This window comes from Balaenoptera musculus, chromosome 7 (genome assembly GCF_009873245.2).
Source record: "Balaenoptera musculus isolate JJ_BM4_2016_0621 chromosome 7, mBalMus1.pri.v3, whole genome shotgun sequence".
In the NCBI taxonomy this organism is placed as follows: domain Eukaryota; kingdom Metazoa; phylum Chordata; class Mammalia; order Artiodactyla; family Balaenopteridae; genus Balaenoptera; species Balaenoptera musculus.
Window position 1 is genome coordinate 53,259,322 of NC_045791.1, and position 27,536 is coordinate 53,286,857.

Genomic DNA, 27,536 nt, shown 5'->3' on the forward strand with positions numbered 1-27,536 from the left:
CTAGGAGGTTTTTTTTTTTTTTTAATTTTATTTATTTATTTATTTATTTTTGGCTGCATTCAGTCTTTGTTGCTGTGCGCAGGCTTTCTCTAGTTGCGGCGAGCGGGGGCTACTCTTCATTGTGGTGCACGTGCTTCTCATTGCAGTGGCTTCTCTTATTGGGGAGCACAGGCTCTAGGCGCGCAGGTTTCGGTAGTTGTGGCACACGGGCTCAATAGTTGTGGCTCGTGGGCTCTAGAGCACAGGCTCAGTAGTTGTGGCCCATGGGCTTAGTTGCTCCGCAGCATGTGGGATCTTCCTGGACCAGGAATTGAAACCGTGTCCCCTGCATTGGCAGGCGGATTCTTAACCACTGTGCCACCAGGGAAGTCCCCATTTATCAGTTCTAATAGTTTTTGTGTGGAGTCTTTAGGGTTTTCTATTTAGAATATCATGTCATCTGCATATAATGACAATTTTACCTCTTCCCTTCCAATTTGGATACCTTTTATTTCTTTTTCTTGTCTGATTGCTGTGGCTAGGACTTCCAGTACAAAGTTAAATAGAAGTGGTGAGAGTGGGCATCTTTGTCTTCTTCCAGATTTTAGTGGGAAGGCTTTCAGCTTTTCACCATTAAGCATTATGTTGGCTGTGGATTTGTCATAAATAGCTTTTATTATGTTGAGATATGTTCCCTTTATACTCACTTTGGTCAAAGTTTTTATCATGAATGTATGTTGAATTTTATCAAATGCTTCTTCTGCATCTATTGAGATGATCACATAATTTTTCTCTTTTCTTTTGTTGATATGGTATATCACATTGATTGATTTGCATATGTTGAAGCATCCTTGTGAGTGTAGAAGTATTTTAGAGGTACATAAACTGTTTCTGGGCATTAATGTCCACTTGCTAAATTACATCTTCCTACCTAACCACTACTGCTCTGGAGACCAGAGGGAAAAAATAATATAGCTTTAAAAAAGGAGAGTGCATTTATGTACCTTTTTCATTCAGAGTGATACTATACCTATAATGAATGATAGCTCAACTTCTTGATTGCTATGTGCCAGGTGCCATAATGATAAATACTTAATACATATGAACTTATTTAATCATCACAGTTTTTTAAATTTTCCCTTTTTATTAACAGATAGAGAAACTGAGGCACAGAATGATTAAGTAACTTGCTGAAGGTTGGCAGCTAGTAAATCTTAGAGCCAGAACTGAAGTTAGACAATCCAGCTCCCCTGGCTCCATCTAAGTTATTATTAACCAGACCTCCTGCCCATACTGGTGAACTCCAGTTAGAGTGACAGTAGTCCCACAGAGCCACCATGTTTCCTCTCAAGGTGGCTCTACTGGGGCTTGAGGTGTTCATTCTGGTGCTAAGGGTCAGGGAAGTGGGCTTGCTTGAACTTCAAAACAGACTTGCTTCCTTTCACTTGCTCTAGACGTTGGAAGAAGCTGAAGCAGCATGAGGATCCTAGCTCTGGGGCTGGTACAGGTTTTACGAGAAGGAATGAGACTTGGCCTACTCTCCTCTCTAGCATTTACAGGGCCATTCGGCCTCCATCCCCTTTCCAGTGGGAGCTGGAGAGGAAGAGGCTGAGAATGGGAGGTAGAAGGCCATAGAGAGGACATTTCACTTTCCCTCATTGTCCATGTAGAACATGTTTTCCTCTAGAAACCACACTGTAAATAGCAGCAACATTCCCAGAAAATCCATAATGTAGCTAAAATATCAGGTGTTCGCAGCTGAATTGTTTCCTAGCTTTTTCTTTTCATTGCAAATGTGTAGTATTTCAGTAATATTATGGGCAAATGGGCTAGCCTAGAACTTAGACACATTGTTTATGTAGGAAAATGCTTTCCTAACAGCTAAGACCACATATTTATCTTGGTGTAGAACTAACTTCTTCCATAGTATGGATCACTGACTACCTGAATATCCTGCTCCAAGCAAACTGTACAACATGCATTTGTTTGATAGTAAAGTGAAAAACATCTCTAATAGGATAGGGAAGCAATTTATATGGACACACTGTGATGGGGACCAAGCTTTAATAAGCTAAGATATCTTAAAATTCTAGCAATACAAATATCCATGTGCTTTTCATTTGTCATATGGGCTTTTATTTACCAGTCTACATAGAACATTGAAACATTGATGTTGCCACCTGAACCACTTTTAGATCTTCAGATTTGTATGGCAAAAGGAATGATAATTATAATCTGCTTCAGGCTACAGGCTAGAATAATTCAAAAGGAAATGTGCATTACTAATATGGCAAAGCTCATAAATTCTCAATGTCAGTTTGCCACTTGTGTCTGAAAATTGCAGTCAGGCTGGTTGGCTAGAGGCAAAAAGACTAGAGTTACATAATATTTATGAGGTCTGAATTAGCCGTCACCAAACCCAAATATTGCCAGCCTTTCAGGTTACTCAGTGAGGTCAGCATCGTCTAGTCATGGCAATGGAGTTGAGAGCAGAGTGGATTTGGTAATGATGACACATTAATTCTAGGTGTAAATTCTGTCCATGTCAGTCCACTGCTACCCCGTTTACAGGATTTATGGTCTTCCTGTTTTATATATTATCCCTGAAATACTTACCTGAGGGGCCCCGTACCATTGTGCAAAAATCTACTTGCTGCCTAAGGTTTTATGACACAAAGGTGGAAATGGAACTTCCCTCACTGCAGTGTTTCTCCAGCACTTCCAGTGTTGAACTTCCATGAAGACTTCCTGCCTCTCTGTACATCACCATGATGGCCAAGCCCCAGACACTTTTCAGATCCCAGCCAGCACCTTATATCACACTGTGCTCAGAAAGAGTTTGGTGTCCAAACCTGTGCCCTCTTGTGCTATAATGTACTTTAGGAGTTTTACTTGCGTAACATATGAGCAGTTAAAACTCAACCGCAGGTTTACTCCAAAGAAGCATGCGTGGCTGTGAACTGCAAATTAGAAATGTGTGAATAACTCTGCAGTTTCTACCATCAAGAAGCATCAGTCCTGGGGGCTGTTCCTAACAGGAGCAATTGCAGATCAATGCTCATTTTAAATACTTTGTTTTTTCATGTGTAAACAGCATGCTAGATTTAGAATAACTCTTCCATTTCCTACACTTCTTTGAATTCTTTTTATTTTATTTTTGGCTGCGTTGGGTCTTCATTGCTGCACGCGGGCTTTTCTGTAGTTGCGGTGAGCAGGGGCTGCTCTTCGTTGCGGTGCACGCACTTCTCATTGCGGTGGCTTCTCTTGTTGTGGAGCACAGGCTCTAGGTGTGCAGGCTTCAGTAGTTGTGGCTTGTGGGCTCTAGAGCACAGGCTCAGTAGTTGTGGCTCACAGGCTTAGTTGCTCCGCGGCATGTGGGATCTTCCCGGACCAGGACTCGAACCCGTGTCCCCTGCATTGGCAGGCAGATTCTTAACCACTGCACCACCAGGGGAGCCCTCTTTGAATTCTTTAGGAAAGCTATTTTTCTTTTTTAGTGCTAGACCAAATGCTCTTTAAATTTTTTATTATTGAAAATTTCAAATATAGGTAAAAGTAGAGAAAAGGGTGTAATCCTCCATGCTATTACCTGTGGGTCAGATATTTATAATGCAAAAAATTAGTCATTTTTTTTTGCCAAATATATGTCATAGGGATTTTCCAAACTTGCAGGTGGAGTTGGAAGTAGTATTCTGAAACTCATGGAAGAGAATACGTCAGGAGAGCATTTGCTCTAAGAGAACAGTAAGGAGAGGATTTTCCCCACACACACCCTGGCCCCCCTTCTACAACTTTAAGGAATATTTGTCTTCCCAGGGAGAAGTCAAACTGAATATGAGAGGATCCTGGCAACTAGAGCTATACAGAGACCTTGGTCGGAAAGCTGGCAGATTAGTTTTAAATTTATTTTTATTTAAAGGTCTTGATTCCTTTCACTGTTATAAAATGAGGGGAATTTTCGTAATTGTGCTGCTTGCTCAATGCAGTCAGACCTTCTTGTGCCTACAGGCACAGTTACAGCAGCATAAAGGTTGAATTAAGATGGAACCCTACCACTGGAAAGATTATGGTTGCCCCATCCCAACCCAGACACACAATTCAACACAAAAACAAGACTAAGCTGTAAATTTAGGTAAGTGTAGAATAATAAGTCCTAAAAAGTTCTAACTCTTTCCCCCAACCCCTCATGATTAGGTCGTTGCTTTTGAGGGGGAATATTTTAAATATCAAACCTTTCCCAAAAATCTATCCTTCTTTTTTTTTTTCTATATCCTTCTTTTTTGGTGCCTTTAATTTACTGGCACTTCCAGCACCTGTTAGCCTACCTCGTTTAACACTTCATATTTGAGAAGAGGGAGGGTAACACTGGGGAGAGACAAGGTAAGAGGGGGTGAGTTGGCAATGATGGAAAGGAAAGTCTAGCTAACCCCAGTCAGTCCCAACTAACTTCTTTCCAGTGGAAAAAGCATGTGAGTCTGTATGTCTGTTTGATTTTTTTTATATATTAAGGAGCATGAAAGTATGACACTGGAATATTATATTTCAACTTTTTAAAACTTAATGTTTTTTTAAAGAAAAACAATTATTGTCCTATATTTAGGCAGATAATATAATGGAAAAATCCATTTATGATAACAAACAAGAATATAAAATATCCCAGAGTAAACAAATAATAAGGTATATACAGGGCCTATGTGAAGACATTAGATGTCTACTGAGATATAGTAAAGAAGACTGCAGTAAATGTAAGGACATCTCTTAAATAAGACAACTAAATATTTTAGGGAGTCATAGTCTCCCTAGATTAATCTATAAATTCAATATAAGCCCACACTTTATTTTATTTTTTTATAATATTTAATTTTATTCATTTTTGGCTGCGTTGGGTCTTTGTTGCTGTGCACGGGCTTTCTCTAGTTGCAGCGAGAGGGGGCTACTCTTCGTTGCGGTGTGTGGGCTTCTTGTTGCGGTGGCTTCTCTTGTTGGGAGCACCGGCTCTAGGCGCGCCGGCTTCAGTGGTTGTGGCGCACGGGTTTAGTTGCTCCGTGGCATGTGGGATCTTCCCGGACCAGAGCTCGAACCCGTGTCCCCTGTATTGTCCCCTGTACAACCCCTGTATTGGCAGGTGGATTCTTAACCACTGAACCACCAGGGAAGTCCCTAAGCCCACACTTTAAACAAATTTGAAATGCAAATGGCAAACTGAAAAAAATTTTGAAACAATATAGTACACAAATGTTTAATGTTTCTAATTCACAGAGCACACTTAAAGTAAATCCAGTAAAAAAACAGCCCACAAGGCCTAAATGGGGATTTCACAAAAGAATATAAATACATAAATAAAGAGATCTTCAACCTCAGTAGTGTCTGAAGAAAAACAAGTAAAAGCGAGATACCGTTTTTCATTTATCAGACTGACAAAGGTTTCAACATTAATAATAGTGGTGAGGGTGTAGGGAAATAGGCACCATTGGGAATATAAATTGCGCTTTTGTGGAGAGAAGTTTTGCAGATATGTCAGAATTTTGTATATTTTTTAACCCAAGAATTCTACTTCTGGGAATTTAAGCTAAAAAGAATAATTACAAATACATGTATTTGTAAAAGGTATATTGTGCAGGGCACAAAACAGAAGAACTCACCTAAATGCTCATCATCAGTTAAATAAAGTGCTATGTTACCCATCCATATGAAGGAATACTATGAAACCAGTAACCCAAGAGGATAAAAAGTATCATGTAGATCTATAGTTTTTGTTAAAGACAGGTATCTTGGGCTTCCCTGGTGGCACAGTGGTTGGGAATCTGCCTGCCAATGCAGGGGACATGGGTTCCAGCCCTGGTCCGGGAGGATCCCACATGCCGCGGAGCAACTAAGCCCGTGCACCGCAACTACTGAGCCTGCGCTCTAGAGCCCACGAGCCACAGCTACTGAAGCCCACGAGCCACAGCTACTGAAGCCCACGTGCCCAGAGCCCCTGCTCCGCAACAAGAGAAGCCACCGCAATGAGAAGCCCGTGCACCGCAACGAAGAGAAGTCCCCACTCGCCGCAACTAGAGAAAGCCCGCATGCAGCAACGAAGACCCAACGCAGTCAAAAATAAAATAAATTAAATTAATTAATTAAAAAAAAAAGACAGGAAACTTCTGTATATTGTGGAGAGAAATTACTTGCTTTCAGAATAGCAGTTTATAAAACTACATGTACAAACAGAATATTTATAAAATATAAATTAATATACTATTAAAAATATAATAAAAATATATTAATGGGTACATAGAGAAATGGTCTAAAGTGTGTTTGCTGAATGTTAACAGTGATCATTTGAGGAAGCTCTTTACCATTTTTTACTTTATACTATTTATACTTTCTCAGTATTGTTATAAAAACGTTTAATACCATGCATATACCATTTTCATAATCAGAAAAAAAAAAAAAAAGTAGGCTTCCCATGAACTCTGGCTCATTCTGTGTGGTTTCAGGCAAGGACAGAGCATATCCACTTGGCAGGGTGACCCTTGCGAAGTGAGTTCAGAAAGAGAAAGCTAATGCCGGACACTGTCTTCTTCACAGCTGCCAAAGACCCACTGAAGAGCTTCTGGTGGGAGGGAAGCGATTGCATGTGGCTTCCATACTTTTATTTGAAAGCACCTAATTCATATGGAACAAAGTGGTAGGATGGTTGTCCAGGATGGTCTTCCAGCATATTGCCTAGCCATGTAGACCAGAGCGTCCCTCGGTCAGACTCAGTGGAGAGGTCAGTCATGACAATGAAGGGAAGAGGAAACTGGAGTTGCTGTTCATGGGTTCACATCTGTCTCTCTCCATGTTCCTTATCAGATTCTTTCTTTTGATGCAGCTGGCACAGATGATTTACAGCTGTTTCTCAAGGCCAGTTCTGCTTTTTCTTTTTCTTCTCTTCTTCACTTCCTAGGAGCCATCAACGGGTGAAGACATGATGGTTGTCCAAAGTGAGTGCTGTGTCCTCATCCATGCTGCGGTATATTTGTATAGATACCATTTGCCTGATCATACCCTTGGGGCCCTGTCTCATTTACAGCTGGGCTCCCCAAATTTTATTCTTTCTTCTCAAATGAAAAAGTTTTCATAGATTTCCATCTAATGCTTTTTTTTTTTTTTTAACTACCGTTTGGTATCTCAGAAATCTGTCCCTGTGGGTGTTCACTTAGATTCTGAAAATAGAGAGCTAGGGTCTTGAAGTGGTTTCCGAGTAAATAATGAAACATGTGTTCAAAGTCTGTAACTCTTCCTTCTCCTTAACCACATCCTAGATAACCCGCCAATGGTGAGTGTCATTATGTGAATAGATTCTCTAGTTTTAGTTTTCAAGGCCATTTTTTAAATTCTAGCTGTCTGAATGATTAATGTGACTAGGAAAATACTGTTGACCCATTTAGATCATGTCAAGCAACATCCATTGCTCATCTACATAATGAAATACACACTAAACATTACATCTTAAGTGTGGTAGCCAGTGAACTACAAAATAATGTTTTACTCCTGTAGCTTAGGAAATAAAATAAAAGACATTAGGACTAACTGTAGCATTAAATATTAAACTATTCAAATGGTAATTGTCAGTGAAAATCACCTATAAACTGAAACAGCTGATAGCAGTACTGCTTTAGTAGCTAATTAGAAGTAAGGGGGGGTGGTTACATGCAACAGTGTGAGTTTAAGAAAAGTCTTTATGTCAAAGCATGTTTTAATATTATTTGACTATTATGAGATTTATTGTATATAGCTGAGTTTTTCAATTGTTAATCGGTGGTTGTGAAAATAGTTTGCTGAAAAATTAGAAAAAATTGTTTGATATTTTTATCATGGTTTCATTAAATTGGGCCATGAATAATTTTAGACAGCTGATTTATAGTTGAAACTATTTTGATCAATGATCAGATAACAAAGATAAGCTTTGACTACTTTTGAAACATTTAAATTTTGTAAGGACATCAGTTTGCATAGTGTTTAAATAAGTGCAAATTTTAAAGGCACTCAATTTAGGCTATCACGTTACCATGGTTACACCTTTGCACGTTATTTTGTGTATCTCATGTAAATAGATCTGTGAGTCACTGATAATTATTTGTTTTTTTGTTTGTTCTGTTGGTAGTTCTGTGTTTAGCTGAATTTAATACAGTTCACACGGCTCGCTTTGGTTTTTATATTTTAGTGTTTGTGATTGACAGTGATTGAGCATTTCTTATGGAGTGCTTGCCTTTTTTGTCATAAATTATGTATGTTGGTAGTGCTTGAAATATAAATAAGTTCTTGTATTACTGTTTAATAAACAGGAATTTTTATGCAAAGGAAACTTCTTGGTACATTTAAACAATAAGATTCGGTGAGCTCTAGAATATTTCTATTAAATAGTCAAACAAATGTGTTTAAACTTACAAACTAAGTTACTGAGGTTACCAAGGACAACGTAACAGTTTATGACTAAGCATAACATTGACTGAACACTATTTAATAACAGAATAAAAATAACAACATTCTGCTCTCAAAATTATTTGTGGTAAGGAGCTTTACAGGGGATGTGTTCACTGCCAAGTAGAATGTTTCTAGAACATACTTCTCTCATCCCACCCTTTGCACAAATATAAAATCTATTCTATATACTAATGTGTTTGGAAGGATATGATTCTTGAAAAAAGCTGGGATCGTTTATGCTTCTAAATGGAAGAAGAGACTTTCCTTAGGCTTTACCATTAGCTTTCTAGCAAGGCCCCACCAAGAACTCTCAGAAAAATGTCAAAATTAGGCTGTACATAATTCATCCTACTGAATTTAAGCCTTCTCTCAATACACTACAATCATGAGATGCCGTATGGTTTATAAAGTGTTTATACATCTGCAATGTCATTTGATGGTCAGGGTGGTCCTGTGATAAAGGCAGGAGACGACCAGTGCTTTGGATAGCATGGTTTTTAAGTAGCAGTTCTGGGACCCAACCTAGGATCTCATGAATATTTTGTGAAGTACTTACTTTGTGAATTATCCAAAACATATTTTGACGTTCAGGCTGGTTTCTACCTACTGATTAGTCCATTTTAGAGTGACCTTCTCCCATAGTCAGGCAACCAGTGATAATAATTACCACTTATCGAGTGCTTACCTTGTGCCACTCTCCATACCTCATGTCATACAGTTATCATAGCAACCCTGTGAAGAAGGTATTGTTATTCCTGTTAACGGGTGAGCAAACTAAGGCTTAGAGAATTTAACTAACTTGTCCAAGTAAACCAACTAATGCTCAGAGAAGGGAAAACAATTTAAACAAGAACTCAAGTAAATATAATTAGGAAGGGACACCTTTCAGAGGAAGATCCCATGGCACTTTCACAAGCAAAATATAAAGTGTTTGAAATTCTACTATTTCTTTTTACCTCCAAATGGGCTATGTTTTGTCTTGGCATTTTTGTTTTTGTTTTATAACACTCTGGTAGAACTATACTTCAAAAAGTGTTCACATTAGACAATAGCATGCTTCAAATATTGTACACATCAAATATTTCAGGACTGTGGCTCTACTGAAGACTTTAATCTAAAAATGAGATGATTGAATTTGTCATTCCACCAAGTGTGAAGAAGCTACGGATTTCAAGTAATATTGTGTTTTCAGCTATGAGAGGCAGCCTGCTTTATACAGGTAAAGAGTACACATTTGGGTAGTGGTGGCAGTGGTTTTCATTTTTAATCTTTAGTACAGAAAATAATGATTTTATAGCTGAGCATCCATATCTGAAAAAAAAAATACAAGAGCCAATTTGTAAGCAGGCTTCTGTGGAACTCCCCTTTTAAGCCTGTACCATTTTAATACATTGTACTTTTTGCATTAATTCTTAAAGCAATGGAGCTGTTATTTATTCATGTGGTTAACTAAGGCTACATAGTTGAATTGAATATAAAGTTATTTGTGGCAACATAACTACATCACTTCAAAAAGCTGCCTTCAGATAATTTGGAACTTTTTCTTTTGCTAAAGAGGCTACTGTGTATTTTCTCTTTATTTTTTGTGAAAATGACTCCTTGATGAATGATCTTGGCTTCTATTGTCTTGAATCTGTGTAATCTCAACTGCAGAAGCTGAAAATATATTGTTTTCCTGGAGCTTAGCTTTCTTATTTTCGGTTGTGATTATTGACCTACCGAACTACCTACCGCTTCTATTGCCTGGTTACAGGGCAGAACTCCCACAATTGTCAAAATACCACCGTAGGATTTATATTCAAATGGTTTCTTTTTGTTTCATGCCTTTCACTTGGAGCTGTACAGTGAAAGCATTCTCAGGAAAATATTAAGATGTTTTTTGGGTTTTGTAGGGGTTTTTTGGTAATGATACTGTAGTTTGGGTCAAAGCTCTGAGTTATTTTATACCAATTATTTGCATAAATAACTTTAAAGGGCTCATAAAAAGAAGGAAAAAAGGAATGCATCCAACAATATAACTAGAGCATGTTGCATATAGAATTCAGTTGACCCTGTTGTGAGAGGAAGATTAAAATTACAGTCTTTTCAAAGGCTTTAGTACAATTGAAAAATATTCATATTAAAGCTGTGCCTTTGATCATAAATTATAAGTCCCAACATCTTCTATTACTGGATATTTTTATCCAAATAACTAATATTTTGAGTAGTATTTTACATGACAGTAGTATTTAAGAATAGTCTTTTTTAAAGAATTAAAGAAGGACTTTCTTACTATGTCAGTTTTTTGTAAACTCATGATATTTTTATACAGACTTTCTCTAAAATTGAATTCCATGTGTTATTTCTGTGAAACTGCTCTTTCTGATGCTTACTTGTGTGCTTTAATATAAATTTTTTTCTATTTTTTCCTCTTCTTTAACCCAAGTATGTGAGGTAATAGGAATGTTTTTTTGAGAGACTTTGGAAAGTTGAAGTTTGCCAGATGTTCTGTGCTAACCTAGAAGTGTGCATTCTCTGGGTATCAGGACTGTGTGAAATTCTTTCCTGTTACTTTGACAGAATGAATGTTTGCTTTTGGGTCATTTTGGTGTCGTACTTCTACTCTGATCACAGCTTGACTTTTATTCTGTATTTAAATGATACTACGGCATCCAGAAAATCTGGCAAAGAAAATGATATTTTGATGACATTTTTCACAGGGCTCAACTGGAATGAATTATTACATTTTAACCACAGCCCTAATAAACAGCTTCTTTATTTCCTGTGAAAGGATACAATATTTCTTTGTCCAAGAAGTTGCCTGAGTATATGTATTGTTGAAGTGCTAAAAAGCTGCTTTTCTCTAAACTTTAGCTGAGACACAATGGGATTTTCTAAGCATATACTATTTCAGTGTGACTCAATATTTTATGATTATAAAGATGAATTTAAATTCAAATTTTGAACTAAACATTTTTCATCTTAAATGGAGAAATTTCATACAGTAGTCCTCGTTCCTTTTACAGATTAATCGTTGCTATGTAACTTCCACTTACCCACCAAATGATCTGCTTTTAGATTTAGATTTTGTGTTCTTACTATAATCTTTGACACTCCTCCCCCGGCTATGATTGGGCCGGCCTAAAGGAACTTTTTTCTAGGTTCACAAACATGAGTCTACTTTATTAAATAAGTATGTTTATTGATCTGTGTTTCTAGAATAGGTTGGGTTGTTTTTGTCACCCAAGAAGAGGGGAATGCTTTTTGTTTAAATCACAGATCCCTAGGTGCTAGTGATGTAAATTAATGAATAATAACATATTATCCAATTAGCTTTTGTTAAAAAGCAAAATGAAGTATTTTTCCTAAACCCATTTCTGAACTTGTCATTGACATTATACTCTATCAGTTGCTATTGATACATTTTGTTAAAAAGGAAGAGGGATGTAGCGCAGAGCCAACTTCCTGATGGAGCCTTGGGGAAGGTCATGTTTTGCCATGACCTGGGCATCATTCTTGAATGTTGTTATTATTGGTAGAGGGTGCCCTCAGGCCGCCACCCTTCCTCTTCCCAGAAGTGCTCTGTGGCTGGCTTTCCAGCTCATCTTCTTTAGAACCAGGACTCCCAGGCTCTGGTTTATAGGCTTGATGATGAGTTACATCCATAGCCTCATATGTGTGGTGAAGACTACTATCTCACCTTCCTTTGACTACTTAGTGTTATTAGTTGTAGTGGCCCAATTCTATTTTAATATGAGTATGATAAAGTCTCATAGAAATTGCAAACTTAGAGCTTTAAGCAACTAGGACAAATTTTTATGTCTCAGCATGAAAGTGACTTGTGATTTTTTGTCACTTAAACTACTTTACACATTTCTTTTTTTTTATTTCTGTGGAATCTTTGTTACTGTTTTAGCAATCTTAGCTATAAATAACTTCAAGGACAACCCTGTTGGATGTCGAGTAGAATCTTTATTTCAGATAAGTGTTTATGCCAGCATACTTTAGACTTGACTATGTGCTTTATTTTGAGCATTAAAGAAAATGATCTGTTTTCCAACACCTGCATAACAATTGGCCTGTATCCTCTTGAGAAATGTTGTTTAATAAACACTGTAGCTTTATCGTCCAGAGGCTGTTGCCAAATGCTGTTGCCAAATGCTGTTAATTAAGGGGAAAAAAAAGTTTTTTTTTACAGGTTTGTGAAACAGAGCCACTCTTCTCCTTGTAATGGCATCTTAGCTTGAAATCCAGGAAGTAATGGTGTATGGTGTCCATATCCATGATTTTCTGAATTGGAGAAAAAGTGTGGAAAGCATCTGGGGAGAAGGAGGCTCTTTACCAGCTTGTTTCCTGTAAGCTCAATTGGAAGACCTTGTCCGTGCAAATAGATTTCAAAATAGAGCCTGCCCTTTGACTGTCTCCATAATTACATGGCTTGCTCTGTATTTTATTTGGCAGTCAGAGCAGTTAACCCCTGGAAGGAAGGGGCTGATGGCATGGGCAGCTTAGCTCCCCAGACATGTCCGTGGGAATGAATAAAGCACTGTTTGGAGAAGCTCATAGCTAAAAACACACCAGAACTCAACTGAAACTTTTAAAAAACAAGTTTAGTAATGTCTGTTATGATTGGTTTAAAAACTTACTTTGTCCTTATTGTGTAGATTGTAGAGAGGTATTAATTGTTTTTTAAAAAATGCGAGTTGGGGGAGTTCCTTGTTGCTTTGATGTAATCAACATCTGTCAACAGAATGAATTTGCTTTTGTTTAGTTCCAAGGGCCCTTGTCCTTAAGCTTTGCCCAATCAGTATCTGCTTCAGCCTGAGGCATTCCCCTAGCTGTTTTGGGTTTTTTTTCCCTTCTTCTTTTTCTTCTTCTTCTTCTTCTTCAACAGATGCACAGGTTATTTCTTGTGAAATGTGAGCTTCTCTTCTGCGTTACAGTCTCCTTGCTATGGGAAGGAACTTTCTTTCTCATTTACTCTTAAAACATGTACCTCTTACTACTAGATTATAAAAATCAATGGGAGTTACAGAGAGTGAGGCAGACTATTTAATTTTCCTTTCACGACGTTTGTGCAAGTTATCAAACCTATCAAGCGGACAGTCAATGTTTTAGGTCAGGAAATATGAGACATGGCTGCATTCGCAGTGCTGTAAGAGCCTGTGCTCCCACCCTGGGTAATTGGTTGGAGTTCATGAACTGTGATCTTTCTGTGGTTCTAAATCAGCACCTTGAAAATGTATTTCTGTGGTACAGTCCCTCCTGAGCCTACTGTAGGAAGCAGTATTTCTAAACAGTTAAAAATATCTCGAACTGCTGTCACAAAGTTGCTTTTTTTTAGAGTTAACGTATTATTGTAGCAAATCCTTTGATTTAAAATTAAAATCATCAATGAGTGTAAGAGCCATATTTGAAAATGAATTAGCAAAACATTGTTGTTTTCTCTTAGTAATCATAAATCATTTAAATCTGGCAGGCATTCCTCCCTTCATCCAAAATAATTGCCTCCATTTGTAAAATCAATTAGATGTTGATATGCTATAAATAATAGTTTTGTTACTAGACTTTGACATTTGCTAATCATTATGAAAAAATACATTCAGCAAGACATTTTACAGGGTGTCTTTTAAATTACATATTATCTCTGGTTGACATTGTTGGCTAATGTAAAGTGATACAGGCTACTTTATTGTGTTGTTTTCTACCCAGATACTTGAAGCCTCTGAAACATAACATAACTGAGGACTGATGGCACTCTGGAGGGTGAAAGTGCTTCCCTGGAAACGTACAATGAAACATAGAGGTGTTGGTAGCCCACACTTGAGTACAAATGTACTTTGTTCAGTTTTACAACTGCTTAAGATAATAAGCATTAACAGGCATTTTAAATGTCTCTTTGGAAGTTCATTCAGAACTCTCTCTTAAAAATACTTGTTGACCAAAAGAAAACTTGCATTTCCGAGGGTAAAATCGGCTTAATTAAGGGTCATTAGTAGAGGTGCACATAAAAACCCAGGGCTCAGTGGGTGAAATGGAAGCTTTTCATTATGTGGTATAGAATGCACGCGCAGATAACAATTAAAATGAACCCTGAGTAAGAGGCCAGTGAATATAGGGCATGTCATGTGCAGCAATATTAGTTATTTTAAATGCATTCTTCTCCCATCGTACTTGAATTCTGTAGTCCCACCTTTCAGACTTAATCTGTAAAGGGAAATAAAATGCAGCTTTTAGAAATTGATGTTATTACCGAATATGAAAATATTTAAAACTGTAACCTAGATTTACATTTCAAATACAAATTTAGAATATGGAAAATGTGCTGCAGGATCCAAGGGTCATATAACAATTTCAATAGACATTCAGGCCCCACAGTGTCCTCCTCCGTGGAAGGAAAGAAGCAGTTGCTTATAATTTTTGACATTCAGCTCAAACTAGGAGCTGATAGAATTTTTATGACACTGAAAATAAATTCTTGTTATTACCTGTGATAACAGTAAGTATTCTAGTATTCATAACAAATAACGTATAGATTTACTGCCTAAGGAAACCTTTTATAGAGTTTCTGTTACATAATTGACAGTAACAACACTCGCTATGATCATGTCTTTTAAGATCAAATTAGTCCAAAGCAGCTCCTTGCTGATCTGGGGCTCTCCTCTTCTGAGGTTTCTGATGATTTCCTACTGGCATCTCCTAAACTTCAGATTAGTCAACTTAACCCTTGTTTCCTAAAAATAGCTTTAACAAAAGAGGGTTTGCTGTGGGTCCTGGGTGAATGATGGTGCCCAGAAGACCGAGGAGCCAATCCCGAGGCTGATGGAAACCTGCCTGGTGTCCCTGCCTCTGAGGATGGACATCATGCATCAAATTAGCTGTGTAACATTGACAGTAGCAAGTTGGAAGTTACATGTAGTTATTAGAAGGTATCAGCAGTTCTTCTCGTTATTTTTTAAATTGAGGTATAACAGATGTGTAACATATGTGTTCATTTTGGATGTACAAAGCAGTGCTTTTATAAAGAAAGGAAATATATAGGAAATTCAACAAACCTTTTCTAGGGTGATCTGTAGCAGATAATGTAGTTTGTGACCCCGAATATAATTGGGATGGAGGATTTTAATTTTACTCACTCTGCATTTAGAAAATTTTTAAATTGCTATTTATGAATTACACTATATGATAAGCAAAGTTGAGGATCTCCCCCCGCATTTTTTGTCATGTTAATTGGAGAGCCATTATCTTCTAAAGGCACATATTGATGTAAGACCATTTCTTCATTTCACCTGTGAAAACACTAAATTGTTTTTTTTTTTTTTTTCTGGTTTGTAATGAATAGTTAGTAGAATAAACACGGTATGGTACCTTATTATCCTGTTACTTTGTGACAACATTTATAGGGTGTCTTTTATCAGATTGAAAGAAAAGATTTTGCTTCCAATAAAAATGTATCTTATGAAAGTGGAGTTGCTGAGAACACTACAAAACCATAATTGTCAACAGATTGGATATGTTCAGGCTGTGTTCCCAATGTTTAAGTCATGTGTGGAGGTGCTTGCCTCTTTCTGGCAGTGAGCCCATTATTTAGCAGAACAGGTATGTTGGCAACACTGTTCATTCTAGAAGTGAATGTCTCAGAAGCCTCATTCAGATCTCCTAGTAGAGGCCTGATGACTTCATGCCTTGACTTTAAGAACATTGGAAAGATTCCCCCTGTAATGACTGTGTACTTGAACTTGATAATACTGATAAAGATGGTCTCTCTTCCGTGTTATCAGCTGCATTGAAAAAAATCTTCACGAGTTCTAAAATTGATCAGACTCTACATCGTCCCATTGCCTGGGACATAGCATGACAGTCAGAAGCTGCTGAATGAAGGCACACATGTCAGAGCTGAAAGAGACCTCAGGGACTTCCCTGGTGGCGCAGTGGTTAAGAATCCGCCTGCCAATGCAGGGGACGTGTTTGAGCCCTGGTCCGGGAAGATCCCATGTGCCGCAGAGCAACGAAGCCCATGCGCCACAACTACTGAGCCTGTGCTCTAGAGCCCGCGAGCCACAACTACTGAAGCCTGCGCGCCTAGAGCCCGTGCTCCACAACAAGAGAAGCCACTGCAATGAGAAGCCCGCGCACCGCAACCAAGAGTAGCCCCCGCTCACTGCAACTAGAGAAAGCCCGTGCACAGCAACAAAGACCCAACGCAGCCAAAAATAAATAAATAAATTTTATATTAAAAAAAAAAATAGACCTCAAAGATTATGAAGTTCACGCCCTCATTTTACTAAACCATCTGTAGCAGTTGATAGTGTCTGTGAAGTGCTCAGCACAGAGTTTGGCACCGGTAGGCTCTCAGCCAGTGTTTGCTGCTGTTGTTACTGCTCGAGGTCACACAGTTAGCTCCTGGCAGGACCAGGAGCAGAACCTCTAGCTCCAGTGCGGTGTCATTCGGGCCCATTTTTAATCAGGAATATCACCATCTGATATAATCGAATGTATTTGTTTGCTTCTTGTCTGTGTCGCACCACGGAATATGAGCTCCATGAGGCAGGGACTTTTGTCACCTGGTTCACCTCGTGTCCAAAGCATGGCATGTAGGAGGAGCTCAGTAAGTAATTGTCAAATAAAAGAATAAGTAAATTTCGAGGCCCACAGGGAAACATGTAGAGTGTTGAGAAGGGAAAGGAAAAGACATTAACATTTATGGGGTGCCTACTTTTTTTTTTTTTTGGCCACACCACGTGTCTTGTGGGATCTCAGTTCCCCAACCAGGGATCGAACCCAGGCCATGGCAGTGAAAGCCTGGAATCCTAACCACTAGGCCACCAGGGAACTCCCCCATGGAGTGCCTACTTTTTTTTTTTTTTTTGGAGTGCCTACTTTTAAAAGATGGTTTAGGGATATGTGTTATCTCAGCTAATGTTCACAACAACCTGGTGGTGAGCAAAGCACTACTATTCCCATGTAATGGTGAAGAAAGTGGGGCTCAGAAGTTTTGGTAATTCAGATCTGACTTCAAAGCTCGTGTTATTTTCATGACCACAATGCCTCCCAGTTACATCAGTTCTAAGACTTTTCATGAAAAATACCTTCATTCTGAATGTTGGCTGGTTCCATGATGTTTATTTCTTTTCATGATTAAAAAAAGATTTCTTTGAAATTGAATCCCTGAAAAAACACATGCTATAGCAAAGCATGCCAGCTACTAGAGCCCGTGCACACTGTTGAAAGGCAGCTTGGAGCGGCAGACACAACCCTGGATTTGGACTTCGAGGACTCTAGCTGGGGCCACCAGAGGTGTGAGCCTTTGTTCCTCATCCATAAAATAGTGACATCAACAGCTGCCCGCCTCCCTAACAGCACTGGTAAGACTTAGTGTGTGTGGAGCACCTAGCACTGTGCTTAATTCAAGAAACTGGCTATTAAGTGTTAACCACTATTATTGTTTTCTATTTCTATTAGTGTTATCGTTATTAATAGTCATCATAATACATGCTTTTCTCAGAAGGGAAACACTTGGGAGCTTGTCTTTGGTCCTACCTAGGGATGCAGTTAGGGAGCCCAGAATCATGGATTGATTCCACCTGAGCCTTTTCTTGGCTTTAACTGGGACCCAGATTTTCCATTCTGTGTCCACAGACTGCCCAGCCAAACCTCTACAGCATGTATTTGGTCAGCAAAGGGAGTTTGGCTTGAGAAAGAGGATGGATTAGGTCAACCCATCACCACTTTTGCAAAAAAAAATAATAATAGTGGTAACTTTTACTAGTTTTGTGAGGCCTTTTACATTTTCAGAGTGTGTCCTTGTGTGTTGTTAGCTCATCTTTTTCTCACGCGTGGGAGAGCAATATACTTCATGAAGGCAACTGGACCTGCTTCCCTGCAGCTTTGGCACTCTGGCAGAGTTACTTACCTTTGTGTGCTTCCGTATCTTCAACTGTGGAATGGAGTAATAACAGTTTACAGTTTACAGGGTTCTCAGGAAGATTAATGAGCTACCATATGTAAAGGGCCTAGCATAGTAATTGACGCACAATAAGTTCTCAGTATTAGAAGCTACAGTGAAGCCGAGGGTTTCTTTCTCATTTTACTTTTCAAGTATTCTTGAAGGAACTACCATTTTTTGAGCATCTACTCAATGGAGGGCACTTTCACAGACTTTATTCCAATTAATTCTCACTTGAGACTCAAAACAAGACACTTGCTCAGGGCCACACAGCTAACAATTAGTAGAGCTGAGACAAAAGTCCAGGCTTCTGCTTTCCAACCATCTGCTTTTACTAGGAAACTACCCTGCCCTTCATAGACAGTTAACATCCTGGGGCTGATGGTGTTGTCTTTAGGGAAATATTGTACTTTACAAGCTTTAGGGAATATGTACCTGCCTCTATCAAGCAACTTTTTTTTTTTTTAAGAAGTGATATTACTGGCAGCATTTTGTCTGGTATTTGGAATTGTTTAAAATAATACCTGAAACACCTCTGTAAGTTTGATTCAACAATGTTACTTCCAGCTTTCTGGAAGAACATAATTGAGTGAAACTTAGGACACTGAATCAATGACTATTGGGGTTTGTTTGCATCTGTGCCTTTTTCCCATTCACTTAGAGATCTTGAGTTTTGGGGCTAATACTCACCTGCAATTTGTGTTTCCATTATGTTTCACAGCTGAAAGATTACTCTAGGCCAGTAATTCTCAAACTTTAGTGTGTATGAGAATCACTCTGGTGAGGGATTGTTAAAACACAGATTGCTGACCACATCCCAGAGTCAGCATTGAGGGGGGGCCCAAGAATTTGCATCTTTTCCCCACGTGATACTAATATGCTGGTCTGGGTACCACATTTTGAGAACCAGTGCTCTAGACCGGGAGTCGACAAAATTCTTCTCTAAGGGGCAGGTAGTATATATATTAGGCTTTGTGAGCCATATGTTCTCTGTCACAACTACTCAACTCTGCCACTGTCACTCAAAAGCAGCCATGGCTAATTGTAAGTGAATGAGTGTAGCTATGTTCCAATAAACCTTTATTTACAGGCACTGAAATTTGAATATTGTATAATTTCACGTTACAAAATATGATTTTTTTCAACCATTTATAAATATAAAAATCATTTTTAGGTTGGGGCTGTATAAAAATAGGCAGCAGGGCAGATTTGCCCTTTGGGCTGTAGTTTGCCAACCCGTGACATGCAATTATGGTGTGTTGGGGATTTTTAAAACTATTGTTTTAATTATAAAAGTAATGCAAGTGAATGTTTTTAGAAGTCAATCAGTATAGAAGAAAACAGAAGGAATCAGGAAGTCTTCCTCCCCACCCCAGCCCCAATCAGATACCCCAGAAATAACCACTATTGATGAATATCAATTTTCAGAAATTTTATAGGCATATACAAGCCTGTATAAATGTATAAGTTCTTTTTACATGAGCTTTTTACATAAGCTCCTTTTAATGAGCTTTTAATATGTACTGCTCAGCATTTGCTATTTTCCTAACAATATATTGTGACCTCTTTCCATGTCAATACATAGAGATGATTTAGCCTATTCTCTTTAATACCTCTATAGTTTTCTGTTGTATAGATTTACCATAATATATTTAACCAGTCCCCTACGGATGGACATTTGGATTATTTCCCATTTTTTTCTACCACAAACAGTGCTACAGTTCATCTTCAAACATCCATCATTGCACACAGTAGAGTCCTAGGAGATGAATTGCTGACTCAAAGGATGTGTGCATTTAAAATTTTGATAGATATTTCTAAATTCCTGTTGTGGGTACTTTAGGACCCTACATTCGTTTTCTTTCAGGGTTACACCCTACAGTTTTGCTATTTAGTCTTTATCTGACTTGAGCATTCATTACAATGAATTTCAGTATAATGCCTCGCTGCACATGAACTTAACACAGAGTAGTAATCCTATCGAGGGCAAAAAGTGCAGCTGGCAATTTGTCCAGGATTCGTGAAAGGAAAACGGCTTTAAAGAATATAAAGCCACCCAAACAGTGCCCTGAATCTAGGGTCATCCTGGACATGGCTGCTTTTAAGGTACCACAGCAGAAATTGCTCTTTTTATAGACCTGGTGTTTAGCAGATGTTTCTATATGTTTGTTTCCCATTAGAATAGAGTTTTCCATTGTCAAACATTTATGTAAACATACTATTAGCTAATAAATATGCTTTGCTACTATTGTACTAGAACTCAGAATACCACTGCTTTCCTTTCTATTTGGGGCTTTTTCTTTTTGAGCCAATAAAGGATTATAATAATGATTTAATAGACAACAATGCAACATCTTAAAATGTAGCACTAAGTAGGTTTTTTTTACTTAAGATATGTCTATTTCTGCTTCTAGGTTGTCACAGGATTTTCTCTTCACCACTCAATCATATCTACTTACACAAGCAGTCAAGCAGTCAACAAAGAAGAAATTTCTTTTTCCGGAGACAAAGAGAGATTTCACACAGTATAGTTTTGCCGGCTGCAGTTTCTTCAGCTCATCCAGTCCCTAAGGTACTGTATTGCCTATTATTTGCTGCTTTTTCCAGCCAAGATAAAGGTTAACTACAGAAGCGATCAAGTGTTTTTGCACCTTTGATTTCTGAGCTGTCTGAATTATAATTTTTAAACTTGGTCTGTGATTTAAAACTGTGGTTTGGGAAGTTTTAACATCCTGCAGTTCTATAATATTCATTTTTTTAAATAAAGCACTGAGTTATAACTGCTTAATTCACTTAGAATTTAAGTTTCTATCATGAAAATTTCCATATTAAATTTCTACCATGAAGATAAGATTATAGACAATCTGTCCATTTTTCCAAAATGCAATGTAAAGGAAGTGTGGGGATCGTTTAGGAAGAACGAGAACAGGTGAAAGAAATATAGATTTGTCACAAAACTCACCTGCTTTCCCTCTTTTTCTGTTTTTGTTTTTTGGTTTTTTTTTTTGCAGTAAACCCACATTAAGTATACCATACTCCCTGAAGGTGAGTGGCCCATTTTTGTGACAAGGGCTGACAAGACAGGCCACCAGAGCCCAGAGTATGTTTCTGGTATTTCCTTAGTAGAAAAGAAAAAAGAAGTCTCCAGAGAGGTGAATGTATTGTTTTAGAATTTCAGTGACAAGCCAACAGCCCTTCTGCCTGTGGTTGTAACCTGGCCAGATTGCAAAGAGAGAGGAGGCGGGGCTGTGGGAGACCGGGTGTGCTTTGTGGGTGCTGGTGGTAAAGCTGTAGCAGAGAAGATACTCACCCCGAGCTCGGCTGCTGCAGCCCAAGCAATGGCGTTACTTGTGTCAGAAAGGCCCATCTGAACACGAGAATAAGTGAAGGTCCTTAAATCCTGCATGATGCAGTTCACAAAGTGCAGAGCCCTCACCTCAGCCCTTCCAGAGATGCTGTGATGTCCACTGAATAGCGTTATCTCTCTCAGCTTCCTGTCCCCAGCTGCTGTGTAGCCTTACTGGGTACTGTTCAACAAAACTTATGTAGCGGTTGCCATAAATAGTTTGTAAAGAACTGTGCAAAACCTTGGGACCGAAAGGAGCTCTGTGTGTAAGGTAGTATTTATTTTCTGAATACTGCCCATGGATTTAAGTTAGTGGTGCAGAATGTTCTCCAGGGGTGATCAGAGTTGAACATTTTGAGTTTTAGAGGAGGGGGGAGTTTGTTTGTTTCTGACAAATGATGGAAGTGTTCAAAGTATTTTTTATGTACTTGTAAAAAAAAGAAAGGAAAAGGAAAGAGAGCTGTTTCGTTTTGTCCTCTAGTTCCTTCTTAGTTTGGGTACAGTTGCAAAGTGTAAGAGAAGTGCATATGTGATAGGCGTCCGTGAACTTGACAGTCAGCCTTTTACATATATTCATTGGGAGAGGGTGTTGTGAGCTATCCTTTGCATAAATTTTATCTTTGTGTGGAGGAGATGAAAGTGCTCTTAATTAACCATTTGGCAATTGGGAAGCTTGGTGCTATTTGTTATCAATGGCAGTAGGCTTCTAACGGGGCTGGAGAAGGAAGAAAACTCCTGTTTGTTTTGACCAGAAGTCTCCTTCAGTCCAGTGTGACTCAAAGCACAGAAAGGTTAACAGACCATCCAGAGGCAGCACTAACAGGCCATGTTAAGTTCAAAAGGGCAGGGGAAGGAACTGGGGGCAGCCTGGAGGGTCTGTTGTGCTGGCTTCAGAGGTCGGTGCTCCGGCAGGAAGGGCAGAGCTCCATGAAGCAGGAGGCTGTGTCCGAAAAAATGATCCCATTGTCATGCACTGGGTTCTGATCTTCGTTTTCAATCCTTTTTCCTCAAGCACATAAAGAAGCCAGACTATGTGACGACAGGCATTGTACCCGACTGGGGAGACAGCATAGAAGTTAAGAATGAAGATCAGATTCAAGGGCTTCGTCAGGCTTGTCAGCTGGCCCGCCATGTCCTCCTCCTGGCCGGGAAGAGTTTAAAGGTGGCGTCTCACCAAGCCTCGGAAGACTTACATAAGGGGCAACAAACCCTCCTCCCCTTTTTTCCCTTTCCCTTTCCCTCTCTTTTGTACACATCTAATTTGTTAAAATTAAGTAAAGCCTTGGGATAGGGGAAAGGGATCGTATTATTTCTGTGTTTATTCAAGAGATAATTGAAAATATAAATTTGATGTTAAGTAGCAGAATTCTGGAGATACTTTGAGCACAATCGGCCTATCCAAGTTGATCCATGGCAGATGGCTTTGACTTTTCCCCTCTTACTCCTGCCTGTAGTTTCTGCTTTTATTCCCCGCGTTATTTCCCTGTGCCTGAAGAGTTGCTTTGCCTCATCCTTTGTCTCTTATTTTCTTACATTGGCTCTGCAAAGAAAGATCAGACCAGATACACTAAGCTATAGGTAATTCAGCAATGTAATTATGTACAGCTATCTTACTACAAGATTTAGGTCTTTCGGGATAATCTGAAACTGAATCTGAATCCTGCTATGTAAGGATCATAAAAGAAAACACTGTAGTTTCCAAAAGGTGGGCAGAATTTAGGAAGTGAGACTCAAAGATGAAACACTTAGTGTATCATTTGTGTAACAGACTTGTTATAGCAACACAACTAACCATAATGTGAATATAAAATAACATACAGAAAACTCTCGAAGAAATACTTTCTAATAAAAGATTTTGTTTTAGAATTTTGCTCATGATTTATGAGTTTATGGAGATAGTCCTCATGTGCCCACAAAACTTGATTTCAGTTTTCTTCTAGTTTGGGAGCAACTGGATACCTTCTAGTAAGGGAAAAATATTTTTTGAAAACACACTGATTTATTTAGGCATGAAAGAAATCAAGATTACTGAAGCCGAATCTCTACAAAATGTATCAGACTTAGTTTTTTAAATGATGAACCATAACCTCCATGCCATTATGGCGAAACCCATGTAATGTTTCGCTGAGATAAAAAGGTGTGGTTTGACCTACTTTTCAAGCTTTGTCATCTAAATTGAAGATCCTTTTGAGAATTTATATGCTTCGGTTAGCCCAGGGCACTAACCATTGAAGAAGAGGAAGGAATTGCCACAGAACATATTTTTTAAACCTTCAGGCTAAAAAGGAGTCATGTCATTTAATGACTCACAAGTGATTGAAAGGATCTTAGATTTTAAAATGTCCATTTCCTAATAGTCCATAACACCATCATGTACCGAAACAGTTGTCAGAAAAGCACAATAGGATTTTAAGGTTAATCATAATTAATTAAAATGTTGTACCACAAGTTTATCACAGTAAATTTATACAGCCTCATCTGGAAGTGCTGTAGCTATAGGCATAGTCAATAAATACAGGAAGTGTCTTCAACTGTCACTCCACAATTTCTTTATTTAATATTTTAGGTTGACATGACAACTGAAGAGATAGATGCTCTTGTTCATCAGGAAATCATCAGTCATGATGCCTATCCCTCACCTCTAGGCTATGGAGGTTTTCCAAAATCTGTTTGTACCTCTGTAAACAACGTGCTTTGTCATGGTATTCCTGACAGGTATTCATTGCTTAATAACATATTGTTCCTTTGGAAACTAAAACATGAAACTAAGATCTATAACATATGTTGAAAGACACTATAGTTTAATTGAAACCTACCTGCAAACTTTTGAAGCTGATTATGGTAGAGCAACAATTTTGAAGTATTTTGCTTCTAAATGGACATAATACCACCATTTAATGTTTGTTAAAGCAATATGTAATACAAAAAAGTGGTTGTGCATTAAGTGTTTCTTTTACCATCTACTATTGCTTTGGCTCTTTGTAAAATTAAGGTAACTATTAAGTATATTTTGTTGAGAATAAGTAGATTTTTTACCAGTGACAATACATGTTCATTTAGGTATTTCTAGTAAAAATTGATGTGACTAACATAAATTAAAGATTAGATATAGTTATTCCATTCATTCCTTCTCCACTCTGAATTATCATCACAACTCATTAGGCTTGTGATAGTAGTCATTAGATATTTATTTTTATATTCCTTTTATTGGGATCTGTCTGTCACCATTTTTTTTCCTGTTTATGTTTCAGTCGACCTCTTCAGGATGGAGATATTATCAACATTGATGTCACGGTGAGTAAATCATATAAAAAATAGTCTTTGATCAACTTCAGAATTGCCGGTAGCAACAAGAAGAAGAGTGGATTGAAAATGTGAACTGCACCGATGGAAGTGCTGTTTACTTCTAGACCCAGACACAAGCAGCTGGTTTCCTTTTTTGTCTTTAACTCTGTGTTTATTCCAAGTAAACCCAGGCCTGACTTGAATTTAGGGCTGGAATCAGATGCACTGAGATCAATGTTGGCCTAAGTGAAATGTCAACCCAATCCTGCTATGTGTCATGTTTTTGAGAAGGTGTAATTGTTATTGATCCACTGTGTAGTTAATGCAGAGCCCACAGCACTGGGCAGCTGCTGAAGCTAGATATGTATGAGATGAGCTAACGCGAAGAAAGCCAGCATTTTTCCTTCACTCTGCCAAGATTGATCTTCCTCTTCCTGCTGATTTTGAGTGGGGCCTGTCATTATCTTACTCTGTCATTAGGGGCTACATTGGCCTGTGTGTGTCAGTCTATTTGGACAGCAACTCTTTTGCTAGCAGTGTTCCTTAGATTTATTAAAATCCCTGAAGGTAACATTGTATTCCATTTCTGGTATAGAGAGCCTTGAACTCAAAGCGTACAAGCAGAGTGCTTTTCTCTCTGAACTTCAGTTTTCACCAAATGGTTAACAGCCTTTCTTTTAAATAACAGCCCCAAGTAATTTAATACAGGAACTTCAAACTGTACAAGCTCTAACCTTTCTAATTTCCTTAGCCTTTCACTATTCTCAGACTTGGGTTATTTGTGCTTTGGCAGTTCGTTTTACTAAAAAAATTTGTAATGGTACCTTTGGATTATGGAGATTGTAAATAAATTCTATACATCTGATGATTAATAAATACATTTTAAATAAATAAATATAAATTAAACATCTGATGAGAACTAGTTGAGATAGCATTCAAGGAGTACAGTTTCTATTAATGAGGAAATATTCTTAATAATAGTGATTTCATATCCAGACCATGAACCTTAGGTGGGAGTGGGAATGTGGTGGAGATTGGCATCCAGTAGTTTAGTTCAGTCCAATTTTTAGTTGTTTAAATTAATTCAGCTTTTTTTCTTCATATCAATTTGTCTGAGGATATAGCCAAATATTCTTTTATTGCTGATGTTCTTTCCTATATCATTTTGTCCTACTTAGAATACTTGAACATTTGCTCTACATATATTGTTGCTATCGTTCCAACTCAGAACATGTAGAAGGAAGTATTTTATGAAGTGTACCTGAAATGAAGTATTTTTCATGATGCACTTTTCTTTTGGATTGTACCTGATTTGGGGGCTCTTCGTTTATTATCTCACCTAATCACCCCCTAATAAAATATTGCTTCTTTGAATGAAATCAGCATACTCTTCCTTCCTGTTTCCAATGTGTCCAAAGAGAATAGTCCATGCCTTTTCTAAGTTTCCTGAAGACTTTCAATAAACAAGTCCATTTTTAACATTAAAATGGTCAAAGTGAAATATTTTCAAGTGTCTAGAAATGTGAAGGGACCAAGAAAACATACAGGTCAGTATCTTAAATTATATTTCTTATGAAATATTTTATTAAGTGAAAGACTCCATTATTAGATCCTATACTTTTATCAGAAAATACTCATTGCATTTTGTAATTGTTTACATTAGTATATATCACAAGAAAATAGGCTTCTTTCCCCCTTGAAAGTTGAATGTTTAAAAAAAGATAATGCGATACCCATATTAGTTGCTCAATAAATATTTGTTAAATAAATGAAGTATAAAACAAGAATAGTTTGTGAGTAAAAACAGTAATTATAGATAACTGCCACAGACCTTCAAAAGTATTATTTCCATATATATTGAATCTTTCAAGTAGTCATTTTACAGGCTAGCAAAAAGTAATATGAAAAGGCAAATAAAGATTTTTTAAAATACATTTTTACTTAAATAGCAACTATACAAACATTCAGAGTTACAATTTTGTTTTAATAATTACTCTTTATTAGTAAATGTTATATACTTGTGTATAAAATCAAAACTTGTACTCTCTTGGATTACAAATGGGAATAAATATATAAAACACTGTTTTATTGCAAGGTAATTAAGGTAATTTGATGTAGTAGCGAAAACACTTGATTAGAAGCCAATAATCCATCATATTAACCTGGTTCTACCTCTGTATTCTGCCACTAACCTTAGACAAGTTACTTGTCTGTGCCTCAGTTTCCTGACTTATAAAGTGAGGATAAAATAAAGATTTCTCCTGCCTCCCTCACAGAGTATACAAGAGTATATTTTTTAAGCAGAAGAGTATACATATTAATTTGGTATTAAAACAGAAAGCTCAGATAAATCTCTTTCTTATTACAGTTTCTGCATTCTATTTCATGAGAAAGAGAAATGTGAAAAATAATTACATAGGACACGTTTATGCAAAATAGCAAATTCCATGCTATATCAAAGGATCAATGTTCAACCAGTCTCCTCTGCCTTCTATAGTTATTACAGTGTTTGGTAATTATTGATTTTTATAATGAATCTGGTGTCTT

The 27,536-nt window shown here is 37.8% G+C and overlaps 1 protein-coding gene across 6 annotated transcripts in view; it reads left to right on the forward strand.

Annotated features, from left to right (window-relative positions):
* Positions 1-27,536, forward strand: part of METAP1D (methionyl aminopeptidase type 1D, mitochondrial) — a 78,355-nt gene that overhangs the window by 40,173 nt on the left and 10,646 nt on the right. For 3 of the 6 annotated variants that reach the window (XM_036858891.1, XM_036858895.1, XM_036858892.1), the window contains exons 2-5: positions 20,773-20,930; positions 22,717-22,866; positions 24,271-24,419; positions 24,956-24,998. In XM_036858891.1, coding sequence (XP_036714786.1) covers positions 20,773-20,930; positions 22,717-22,866; positions 24,271-24,419; positions 24,956-24,998 — 500 coding nt within the window. Of the gene's footprint in view, positions 1-9,520; positions 9,653-14,124; positions 14,201-20,772; positions 20,931-22,716; positions 22,867-24,270; positions 24,420-24,955; positions 24,999-27,536 lie in introns of those variants that run through there. The other 3 variants (XM_036858890.1, XM_036858896.1, XM_036858893.1) reach the window with 2 other exon arrangements.